This window comes from Diachasmimorpha longicaudata, chromosome 6 (assembly GCF_034640455.1).
Source record: "Diachasmimorpha longicaudata isolate KC_UGA_2023 chromosome 6, iyDiaLong2, whole genome shotgun sequence".
Lineage (NCBI taxonomy): Eukaryota > Metazoa > Arthropoda > Insecta > Hymenoptera > Braconidae > Diachasmimorpha > Diachasmimorpha longicaudata.
The window spans coordinates 7,420,576-7,433,432 of record NC_087230.1 but is presented as its reverse complement, the minus strand read 5'-3'; the positions used below and the strand labels follow the sequence as shown (position 1 = coordinate 7,433,432).

The 12,857-nt window shown below is 41.6% G+C and overlaps 1 protein-coding gene across 1 annotated transcript; it reads left to right on the top strand.

Annotated features, from left to right (window-relative positions):
* Positions 1-3,023: 3,023 nt before the first annotated feature.
* Positions 3,024-11,820, top strand: LOC135163700 (uncharacterized). The gene is made up of 14 exons (XM_064123401.1): positions 3,024-3,333; positions 3,402-3,478; positions 3,559-3,787; positions 4,029-4,163; positions 4,221-4,250; positions 4,319-4,400; positions 4,487-4,687; positions 4,760-4,894; positions 4,980-5,619; positions 5,838-7,776; positions 7,863-8,085; positions 8,199-8,448; positions 8,530-8,757; positions 9,183-11,820. The coding sequence occupies exons 1-14, from the start codon at positions 3,257-3,259 to the stop codon at positions 9,386-9,388; spliced, it is 4,452 nt and encodes a 1,483-aa protein (XP_063979471.1). The 5' UTR covers positions 3,024-3,256; the 3' UTR covers positions 9,389-11,820.
* The last annotated feature ends 1,037 nt before the right edge of the window (positions 11,821-12,857 follow it).

Here is a 12,857-nt window from a genome sequence, read left to right as displayed (position 1 = left end):
AAAACTCAGCCGGCAAAGCGATTCTATCAAGAGCCTGTCCTCCTTCGAAACGATCGTTATTGTTGGTCTAAAACCTAGTTCCATTCATGTACAAAGTTTGAGACGATCGTAAAAGATCGGGAGGGTGAAAAGAGTTCCAAGCGCATGTTATAAAAGGAGGAGGAAGTAGGTGCCGATGAGTAACGTGTTTCTGAATCCCTTTAATCCCATAATCCCTTCTCAATCTTTCCGCGCTTCTACACGTCATATCCTCCCTCCATTAGCTTTCAAGAAGAGTTTGACTCGACGGTGCGCTTTAATATTTCAGATCTTTCATGAAAAGTATTGCAGAGATGAAGATCACAGAAAAATTCGTCGTTCCATAATTTAACTCAATGATTAAGAGATTTTACGGAACGAAACGTAGGCAATAAATCGGGAACTTTGCGTTCACGTTTACTTCGTCGGAAAAAAGTAGTGATGAGCCTGAGAAAATGATTTTCTCTCCGGAAAATAATTTCTCGCTGCGGATTATCCGAATAGTTTCGTCATTTTTGTTGAATATTTTTTTTCTGTCTGGGGAGAAGCTATTTTACGCAATCCGAATCTTCATAATCTAGCTCTACGTTCCAATTTGCGGAGTCATATTGGAATGAGAGCAGGGGGTTGTCAGTGGTAGAGGGGCAGCGACCGCGTTAATCGTAGATGAGTTTACGAGAGGTTAATTGGGTCATGGATTCTAATGCACATCAAATTTCTTAGATTGCTGATGATATCAAAATGAACGTCGCGTCAAATTAATAAAACCGTCGGATGTAATATCTCGTTGGACGCGATGTAAATCCGTGTCCTTTTGTGTGCTAATTAATGCAGAAAAGTTCGTAGTCCACAGGTAACGAATTTAAGAAATTTAAACTGGTAATTAGTGACAGGCTTCGTCATAGGGCTGTGCTCTCTACAAAGTTTGGCCTTTCTAGCGCAAATGGTTTTTGTGCTTTTCAAGCATCCCTTCTTCCACTTCGCGTACTCACCCCTTTTCCAACTCCTCTGTCGTGGTGAAGTGAAAAGGCTAATGCGTGGGCCCAAAAATAGTCAGATTCTGCTGGGTATAACCACTCTCGAGGGACAATTACCTTTCTCATTTCACCAGTGGAAATAATTCTTAAAAGCCATAGTTCCCGTTTTGATGCTTTCTCGACAAAGGGTTGAAAAAACCGTTATATATGCCGCGAATCGGACAAAAGGGAGGCTGAGGATGGCCGCAATTTGACCAGCATTCTCCCTCCCCCACTTATTTTTGCAGACGAAGATTTTACAAATGCATGGAGGGACATTTTCTCCAGAAATTCCAGTACGAGGATGGCAATCAATTGGGGTGCATCAATAAAATGAATTCTCATGAATAATTCTCCAGGATTTACAAGAAAATTACTCACACATCTACTCTAATATTTGAGTTCATTACGCCCCACAAATTCTCCCCAAAAAGTCCAGTAAATTTTTTTGACCTCATAAACAAACATCAATTTAAATTCGTTCATCTCGACACGTGCACAATGAGATAAGAAGATAAATAAATTATTCATAGATGAGTAGGGAAACCATTAAAATTCAGTGTCCATTGATCTCGATGATTTGCCAACGCAAACGTTGCCACAACCGTCGATGATGCCAGTGACGACCTGATCGATGAGCACGAACGCTATATCCATTAATCCAGCTTAAAACCCATGCAAACCCTCTTCCGAAACGGATATGAACGTCTAGACGTCCGACCAAACATACACACTCGCTACTGTACTTTTCAATCCACTCCGGAATTCTCTGGTACTCGGGGTCCCGTTAAACTGATTAGTGTTTCATTTGTATCGTGCGCAAAATCACCTACTCAATGGGGGCTCGATGATACACTGGTCGTTATCCTTATCCCGCCTACACGCTATTTCTATTCTCAGAAGTAGCGACTTTGCCCTCCCTACCAGTCGTCTATTTTTGCACGAAGAGGAGTATATAATTCTGCCAATCGAATGTTCCTCTCATCAGAATTAAAACCTTAGAAATTTCACCTCACGTGCTCACAGGGCGAGGAATCCAGGGTTCAAGTAGATCCTCGACTCCTCGTTCCGGGTATTTCGTTGTCCTAAAAAAAAATTAATTGGCAAAATTATATATTTTTCTCAGCGTGATTTCTACAAATAGTTACTGCGTGAAAATTGTACCTGCGTGGGTTGCAAATAAAAAAAAAATAGACATCATGAAGGAGGATTTAAGGAGGGGAACTGAAAAAAGGACAACAATGGGGGGCAGATTAGTCCGGTATTTCAAGAGAAAAGCGAAAGAACTGTATTTCTTATGTATATATATAGGAACTAGCCGTGTTTTCACCAGAGTATATACACATTTTCCCTCTCACATTTTGTATTTTCTCCCTGTCGTTGTGTAACTAACTGCACCTTCATAGCACCTCTTCGCGTATCCTACTTTGTTCCAGTGAGTACTAAAGTGGGGTAAAGCTTATGATACGATGAGAGAGATGAGAGCCGCATGCTAGTTCAAAGTATATGACACGCGTTTTGTCATTAACCCCGGCTAGATTAAATATGAGGATGACCTCCTACTGCGCTGAAAAAAATATTTTTTCCAAAGATACACTGGCTTGAGAGGGTCATTTATTTTTTAAAAATTGCATTCATCGGGTGGAATGATTCCTAGGCGCCTGATTAAAAGATGATTATATTGCACATGACCTCAGATAAACTACAAACTCCTCCGATGATTATTCATATTTTTTCCATGCCTTTTTCCGCAGGAAACATTTTCCTTCGATTTATCAGTTAAAAAATTGATTAATGGGTGATCCATAAATTGTATTGATAACGATATTTTTCCACGCGGAGTAGCTCAATCAAAAAAATCAAGAGAACCCGAACACATGACTTCAGGTGAAGAAAAAAAAATCTGACAGCAGTTGACCTGCATGATGAAACGATCGAGCAAATATTCCAACGTCTTTGATAGCCAGAGGAGAGTCTCAAGTGGTGCGAGTCGTCGCCCTCACATTACTAGAAACAGCGACAGAGGCTCACGTTTCCCAGGTGCTAGATCCATTCCCATGCAACATTTCATGCTTCCCCAGTGATGAATAGACACAGTAGAGCGACCCCACCGAGATAATGAGCAATCGAAGTAATCGACAACCTGACAAGCAACACTAGAACATATCGCAACGACGTAAAGGGAAGAGGCGGCTAGATGCACTGAAAATTTGGATAGAGCGATGAGTGATTTACAAGCCACTCTCGAGTTCTCCCTCGAGCTCTGTAAATTCTACAATGTCGATCTATTTCACCGAGGGTAAGGCGACATGTTCAAATCACTACCGGTAGGGCTTACGTCTTCACAGTTCGCGTTATTTCTTCCAGGTACTATCAGATACGAACATCGCTTCGGGCCTCCCCAAAACTGCCAATCAAAGTCAAAGTCGATCAAGTTCGCAATCGTAAGTTTTACTCGTCACTTAATTTTTTTATTCTGCCGATCAATTTATGGGGCTTATGTATAATTTATCCTGAAAATTAGAAAAACGTTCATTAGACAGTATGGAAATGCCAGGTGCCAGCAAGCGTTTCCAAATACTGTATCGAAATGAGGAGATAACCCTGGGTACGTCGGTGTTGTTTCGAGCGCATGTCCTGGTTCATAGTCACAAAATCGAGGAAATATTGTCGCGCACCCACTTTCATCTTGGCGTAGAGCTATGGTTCAGCGAGCCCACTCAGCCGGGGAGTATGACCTGTGTATCAACCAGGTGAGTAGATGGACGACGATGACACGGAGGGAAAAATTGATGGAAAAGTAAAGAGAACGTTCCTAATAGATTACGTTGTCCGGTTTTTACGAGAGTCAATCTCAGCTTTTCATGCCCTTCCTCTGCATCTCATGCATTGGCACGAACGTACACCAATTTTCCAGATTTTTCTCTCCGTATTATTCTCACTTATTCTCTCATCCACGTCGCCGCATAAATTGTGAATCAATGTTTTTTCAAGAGCATTGCAGTTGAATTTTACACCGACAAAAGGTCTCCACTACCATTTACCAGTGCTATTCGATTATTTTAATCTCGCTGCAGTGTCAATGACGATACACGTCTGCTTAGTTGCCCTCCATCAACCATTCGTTAAGTGAGTATCTCAATGACTTTATTTTTCACGAGTACAGTTGTATTTTATTGTCATCAGGAAGAGCATACTTCACTACGTTCAGAGTTGGTAAGTGCTTGGCACAAAAAAAAACATATTAGAGAGAATAAGCAAACGTAATATGTCTGTAATTCTAGCGCTCCCCGGAGTGGAAAACAATGGCTACAGTCGAAACAGGGATCACCTGCGAATGGAACCAGTAGTATATTTCCGAATACTGTAATTTTATTTGGTATTTATAACACAGAAAATAACAAAACAAATACAATTCAAACTTATCTGTATAATTATCCGCACGACTACAGGACGCAACAACAAAATGCGTGGGTTCAACAACGAGAATCCAAAATGCTAAACTCATACAACGCGAAGTAACGAGACTGCTATTGGCCGCTAGGGAAAATCTCCTGAATGACATAGGAGATCTTGCGAGACTACTACCAGCGTGGGAACAACGAGACCTCGACAGTTCGATAGCCGATAGAAAGCACAAAGAGCCCCCAAGGGTGATTACAAAGACGAAAATTAATTGAGTTCATTGTAGACGATGAAATTTAATAATTCCAAATGCTTTTCAGATGATTGACTCGGAAGAGGTGGATATTGCCCAGCTCTGTGCCCAGAATATCGTCCTCTGGCATATTTTCCTGGAGACTTTTACCAAACGAGATGCCATTCATCAGCATCTCGCACGAATACATCATCAACTGCGTGTAAATATAATTACGAATCTAATTGCCAGACTTTTCCAGTTGTTACATTTCGTTACGATTCACCTCGATTACCATTCGTCAATAGGTGAAACGTTTTGCGGAGGGTTTCTTTGTCTTGGAGAATCCACGAACATCAGCTGCTGGTTGTTACGATGCGAATTATCAATCTTATCAAGCGGTAAGCGATACTGCAAGACGATCCCCATATCTCCTAGGCTTGCCCCAACTTCCAGTTCACTGTGTCGATCTGGATGGTGAGGCCAGCACAGTGCCCATTATCTTCGAGGATCAGTATGCAGACATGACCCAGAGGCATCGCAACAGTGTACCAAATGCGGAGGACTGCAGCTGCGGAATATCCCAAATTTTAGAATCACGAACGACAAGTGTCTGGTCCCCGAGGAGCGAAGGGGCAGCCCAGGACATTGGGGCGATCCAGGCACGTTTTGGTTTAGCTCCATCGACTCTTCCCGCACGGCACAGCAAGTCCCTGGATCAGTTGGGACCGGAGATACCGCCAATGCAGCAGAGGACATCCCCAAAAACCCTCCCGCGATCCATCTCCACCCAGTTATTTCCAAAGCACGGGGGGAGAAATACAACGCTACCGACGTCGGTGCCGTGCAAGGGACGATCTCAGATGGCCCTTCATACCGCACAAAGTACAACCCTTTATCCCACCTTCGGGCAACATCAGGCCTGCTCAGCACCCAATCCTTCACTAGGTGGTAACACTGTTATTGGTTTATTTCTGGAATTATCGGGCTGCCGAGGAGACAGATGAGACGTCCATTCACTCATTTTCCTCTGGTTCTTCAAACATGAAGAACAAACGATCCCGTAAAACTAGTCTCATCTGTCTCCTCCAAGGGTATCAATGCAAGACATTGTGGGCCTTCTCGAAAATTTTCAATCCACAACTAATTGAAGTGATTTCCTCCAGACTCAACGCCAATAACCACCCTACCACGTGCTAAATCAAGTCAAATTCTCGTCCCCGACTCTTGTCACGATCATCACGACTCAGATTCAGACGTAGAAGCGCCATCAAATTCAATAACATCGATTCTAGCCGCTATGTTTCCCGAGCTGCCGCCCAATAGCTATCTCCCCGGCTACAGACCGTCGAAGAAGTTGAGCGGGGTGGCGGCATACGTAGGGCCCATCGATTTCACTCAACTCGCTGGTTGCTTGAACGATAAAACCGACAACAAGCAGAACGTTGATCCTAACCAGAGATTGCGAGTGGAGCCTCGCAGCCACCGATTGGCCACACTACTTCCAAAAAATATTTCCAACGGGAATGGCCAAGTCCAATCGCTACGAACGGCGACGTTAGATCGCGCGACTTATCGGGGAAATTCGCGAAAACACGTCCAATCAGCCTGCACCACAGCCGGAACTAAATGTCAGATCAGCGATTTAGAAGGTAGACGTTATCACACGCTGGGAAAAACATCGGAAAATCACGTGGAGCGTGCGAGAGTGAAAGCTCTATTTGAAATGCCAAATGGAAATAGCGAAAACGTGACGAGTCATTCGCTCATCGTAGATCCCCTGAATAAGCGAATCACCAAGGGAGCCACTGACTTTGCAATCGATTCCTATTTCTATCGAACAAACGGCACAAACGCCAAAGGTCAGGAGAATCGACCAAAACGCCCGAAAAGTACGGAGCGGCTGTTCGACGTCGACCACGGAATTGACTGCTGTCAGGACTCGCGAGATGTTTACGAGAGAAAAGATCACGCGAGGTCGCGAAACGCTTCGCGACTGGAGAAGAGAATGACAAGTGCACCGAGGGAGTCCCTCTACGAGGCAATTCCACCAAAAGCCGGTGAGGGTAAAATCGAGGAGGGAAAAAGAGGAAGACGACCGCACTCAGCGCCGGCAATAGACAGTGAACTATCGAAAGTCGAGGGTCAAAGTGTCAAACGATGTTCCCATCGCTCGAAAAAACTTTCTCCGTACGATAATCCAACGTTGGGAGCCCTTTCAAATCACCGATTATCCCAAAATCCACCGATTCCCATGAGTGTTCTTGAAGTAGAAAATAATAATAAAATAATATTGAAAATTGAATCACCGGAGAGAATTGACATTTCCCCGGGTCAGGGTCCCTCCGATGAGTCTAATTCTGGTGTAGCTCTGCCCAATGCGAAGAGATTGCGGTGTGCAAGTGTGCCAGTTGCTCAAAATAAAATGGTAGTGCCGAGAAGTGCTGTATCTCTACCGTGTATGCCAATCAGAGATAGCAAAGATGCACTAGGCTGTGAGCTAATCACCATAGCACCAATAAGTCCAACATCGTCGAGACCAAGCAGTCCGGCGACTAGTACAGACTCCGGGAATTTAACGTCGGAGTGTTCAGGGTGGGTCAGCAGTGGTGATACCTCGAGTTCTGAGCAGAGACGCAGTGGGATGGTGACAGGTAATCAGGGTAAATCACGACACGGAAAAATATCGTCCCGAAAGGATCGAAAGGCGCGGAAATGCAAGAATTCAAAATTAGAGAGTCACTGCTATGAGGAAGTTCGTCTACCTCCACCGAAGATGTTTCAGGACGAGCCACCACCACCTGAGGCCTTCAGGGATCCAGCACCCATTCCCATGATTGACAATCCACTGTACCACGTGTACGAAACTGTGAAGAAAGCCAAGAGTCCAAAGCAGAATAAAACTGCCCCGTGCAGTCCCCAGAGGAATCGCGACAGGGTTGACAGAGGTGAACGAGAGATACTTTACGGGGCACGTGATTTTTGCTTAGACTGTTATCAAGAGGGAAAGGAACTGTTGCAGTCAACCCAGGACGATGTCATTAATTTTAATAAATTTAAGGACGATTTCAAGGGACGCATTAATTTTTCGGGCAAAATATACAGGTGTGTTGTTCTATAACCTTCAGTCTAGTCTAATTAATAGTGGGTAATCAACCGCTGAATTGCGTACATCGTTAATTGAATGTGAGGTTTTTTTATGTTGTGCACAGCGATTATCCGGGTCTTGCATCGAGTCTACCGTATTTTTACATTAGCGATGAGTACAGGCTGTTCTCACCTGAAGGCTCTCATCTCATCGTCTGCGTTCATGGTCTCGATGGTAATGCTGCAGATCTTCGAGTTGTTAAGACGTACCTTGAACTCGGATTGTCCGGAGCCCATCTTGATTTCCTTATGTCAGAGAGAAACCAGGTAATTTTAGTTCAAATCAAAAATGATAATCATTGTAATGATTCAAATTAATTGAAAGTACCCAGTTTTTTATATTTTATTGTCATGACGTAGCAATTTTTTTTTAATTTAAGGGCGACACCTTCTCCAATTTTGACACTATGACCGATCGATTAGTTGAGGAGATTTTACATCACATAGAAACCTCAGGACTGAATCCAACCAAAGTCAGTTTTATTGGCCATTCCCTTGGGACCATTATAATTCGTAGTGCTCTGACAAGGCCACAACTGCGGCCTCTTTTGCCAAGACTTCATACATTCCTAAGTCTAAGTGGACCACATCTTGGTACGCTATACAACACCAGCGGCCTCGTCAATGCCGGTAATTATTACAGCATATTTCTCAATTTAATTACGCCGCTCATTAAATCCTCAATTAAATTTATCCTTTGAATTTTATCAGGCATGTGGTTTATGCAAAAATTGAAAAAATCCGGCTCACTCCTGCAACTGTCGATGAAGGACTCCTCGGACGTTCGACAGTCATTTATGTTTCGCTTGAGTCAAAGGAGTAATCTCCAGCGATTCAAACATGTACTTCTCTGTGGCAGTGCTCAAGATCGTTACGTACCCCTTCACTCGGCGCGTATTGAACTCTGTAAAGCTGCGGTTCGCGATCCAACTGATCAAGGTATGATTGGGGATGCAATTCACTGGGGGTCAGTTATTGGGAATTGACTAAATTGACCGGTCATCGTGCATCGCGACTTACTCAAGCCGAAACTAGTCAATCAACAAAAAATTATCGTTCACTCGACGCACATCAAAAATTAACGTAATGTTGCACGCCTAACTATAACATTCATTACCCACTCACTAACTCAATCAATGCAAATTGAATTCGAGTGCACCCAGTCGTGTGGGTAGCTTTTCCAGTTGTATAAACTAGCGACATGTTGAGCACGATTAGTAAATAGATGAATGACCACTTTGGTAATAAAGTCAGAAGAGCAGAAAGGGGGTGAGCAGTATTAAAAAAAAATTCCCCTCCCTTGATAAACTACGCGATAACGTGATATCAATATAAAATCCATCAGCGATCGTAAATATTTTCAGGTGCAGCCTACAGAGAGATGGTGCACAATATTCTCTACCCAGTAATGTCGACGCCAGGTGTAACTCTAGTGCGTTACGATGTTCATCATGCGTTACCCCCCACAGCAAATTCTCTCATCGGTCGTGCAGCACACATAGCTGTGTTAGATTCTGACTTGTTCATTGAAAAATTCCTGCTCGTCTCGGGGCTCAAGTACTTCAGATAAAAAATAAAAATATTGAAGATCGCCCCCACCAGACTGTGACTTGCGTTCATCATTTGACTCGATAGCGACACTAATGTATGTGAGTGATTAATATACGTGTGAATTTTTACTTGATTTTTATTCCATTCAAGCTCAATTTAACGAACTGAGAAGAAAAGACTACAAAGTCACCATTAGCTCTTAACAATAGGTTTTTTTTCTTACTTTTTACTATCGTTTGAATGCCAAAGTATCGTCTCACTATTTGAATCGTCGTTACAAGGGCCTAATCGAATGCATTCTACCAATGCCCGAAGGCCCATTTGGACGATAGTACATCGAGCCTTCCCTCATCCCCGATTGTCGACCGGGCACTGGGTACTGGTCACATTATTTCCATAAGCTATCGACAAACCGAGGACGTTCTACTATGGAGATGAATATTCAGTAAAAATTACGGATGAAATAACCTGTCCCCAAACGATTGGGTAAATTTTACGGAATAAATTGGAGAAATTAAATGGCGATTCGTACTATTTCATTTCAAAACGTAATTTTCACATTTTTTACTGGTGATTGTTATTGAATTTTTCTCTCCGTGTATCGAGACCATTCATAGTATAGTTGTTTACCAAATTATTACTACGAAATTTGAATACTTGCATTTATTATCAGTACCACGTATATTTCTCTATAACTGACTGAGTCATTGGAACAAAAAAAAAATTACCAATTAATCGAAATGTTCCTTATGTTTAATGTTATCGTTAGTAACAATATAACAATGACCTTCCAAAGTGGAGCTACTGACGTCCAGTGCATACAGGTAACAATGGTGGACTGAATTGCAATAAGTCAATTTTTCTACTAGGAATGTCATCATGTTTTTTAATTATTTGATCTCATCACTCGATTACTATCAGAAATGAAAATTGAAGCGATACATCAAAGCCATTTAAGGATCGGATAAACACATTTGTAGACGTAAACAGTGAAGATGAAATTTAAACTTAAAGAGGATATATACAAATTAGAGTTAAATTGTTTTTTATTGAAAAAAAAAAAATTAAAATACGTCGGAGAATTTCAGTCGATGATTTACACAAATATCGAGCCAATTCTTCTTAGGCATCCAATCAATGTCGACATTAATCACGAGTAAGAATGTCACAGCGCCGTGTCATATAATTAGGAAAGTCACGAAACATATGTCAATTTTATCCCTCAGATAATAGTGCGTGTCGATGATTGTATGAAGCCGAGAAAAATTTTGAAAATTCGATGGGGAAGATTTAGAACGAAAAGTGCTGTCTGAATAAACCACAAACGAATAGCTATAATATCCATTACTACGTGGGATAGGATGTTATTATCTCTCAATTAAATATTGCTATCAAGAATTTAACGGTGAGTCCCTCCAAATAGATCTCAATTGCTCAGAACAATCTAGTGTATAAATAGTGATATCATTGAGGGATAAATAGATTTAATTATATGACTTGATGTAAAGATAAATAATCCGGAGGCTCAAATGTTTCCAATTCAGTGGCCACGATTTAATCATCCGAGGATATTCATGTCTTTGTGATTCTTTTTCTTTAATTAAATAAACCGTCACATTTGTGAGTAGTATACTAAGCAAACTCTATAGCGACTAATTGTTTGGAATGGGTTTACCATCTCAACGATCAAAGAATACATTTCCCAAATTGTCATACATTTCGGACGCTCAAGTCTTCAATGTCAACCGAATTAACAAAATGCACATTCAATCGAAGTTCATTGCAGCATGTGAGATGAAGAAGGAGACAATTGTTCGGAAAAATAGAAAGGTGGAAAGTCTGAGATGGACAGAAGCGAAGAATTTGGCTAAACGAGTGTATTTGAAAAATATCTCACTGATTTACTGATATTTAATTCAGCTCATAAAATATTCAATTAACGAAATTGCAATTTTATATCAACAAAAAATATTTGGACAATTAAACGAATTCTGGTGAACTGCCTGTGATCTCAGCATTTCCACCCTTTCCTTTTTTTCCGGCCTGAGAATCCCCCGAAAATGAGTAACTGTAAGGAAAATATCCAAACGCAAGATTGGAAACTCTCAGTGGGACATTCTGAATTTCTTGACGGATATTCAGCGCATAATACGTATTATGTATGCCATGTGGGATGTATACTGTAGGCAATTAAAATTATCACTCATAGCAGGAAGATGAATTTTGCGATGGGACTATGTAACTGACAAAGTAATCAATGGTAACACCAAAAAGAATCTTAACAACTACAAGAAAAATAAAAACTTCGTTATGAAACTATTGCAGAGAAGTATGGAAATTGTGAAGTAAATAGTGTACACAGTATACATAATTACTATTATACATATTGCGGTGTATATAATAATATGTGAGATATAGTTTAATAAAAATAATAACTATTATTATTAGGCGATTAATTTATTTGCTCCGATAATCATTGAATTTTTTCTTACTGCCAGTACCGAAAATCCCGATGAAAATAATATAAATAAAAATGCGATGGACAAATTAATCCACTGGACGGGGACGAGCGATCATTCATTAATAAAGTAAATATATTTGAAAGCCAACGGGGCGTGAAATGTTGTCCACATGTTCCGTTTACTTCCGCCGAAAAAAATTCGATGAGCTCTAAATGCACCTCAGCTCATTTGTACGTCCACACGTATGGAAATAAATTGAGGATGGATCATTTGTTGCCAGTTGAGTGAGACCGAAATGTATCGCTTCCTGACGCTATCTCCAGTGACGCGCAGATGTGTTATACACGCACGTGCTCCCGTGAAAAGCCCCGTGACGATCTCTCCTTCCCCCGGGCCCCTCCACTCATAGAATCCTAAGGGGGATGTGAGGCGTACCCATAGAACAGAATCGACAATAGCGAGCACCCAAAATTTTCGTAACAATGTGAACCATGTGCACGAACACGCGTTTGATCGTGAACCGAAGAAAGAACGAACGCGGTTTATCACAAAGAAAAAATTCAAGACGAAAACAATCGGTTGGAGATCATCTCTCGTAGGAATTCCTAATTCAATTATTGATAATGAGAATAATGACAATAATATAATTTTTTTCATTTGGTTATTATCATTCCCTTCCTCCCCACCCCCTATCTGTTGACGTAATCTGAAATACCCATCACTTAAATATCTACGTCCTCGATTTTCTCGTTATCACGAAGATTGAAATTAATGTCGTCCTGACGAGGAATCAAATCTTCTACCTGATAGAGCAATAAACCCGATTGTTTTATATTTTCAACTCCCAGTGCACGCACCCTTTGTCCATCAGCGAGCACCCTCCGGCGACAATGGGGGGTTGGTAGGTACCGATTGCGCATTCTGCCTGTACACGGTTGAATTTGCTCCGCACGTGGCTAACCACTGGGGTCTCTCACAGAGTTTAGATTTAGTGGAGTTTTCTGCAGGGGTTCTGCTAGCTTCCAA

Bases quoted from the DNA above. Each gene is read 5' to 3' on its own strand.
- LOC135163700 (XM_064123401.1), top strand. From the start codon at position 3,257: ATGAGTGATTTACAAGCCACTCTCGAGTTCTCCCTCGAGCTCTGTAAA. The intron at 4,895-4,979 runs GTAAATATAATT...ATTCGTCAATAG, and splicing joins GAATACATCATCAACTGCGT to GTGAAACGTTTTGCGGAGGG. The intron at 5,620-5,837 runs GTGGTAACACTG...GATTTCCTCCAG, and splicing joins AGCACCCAATCCTTCACTAG to ACTCAACGCCAATAACCACC.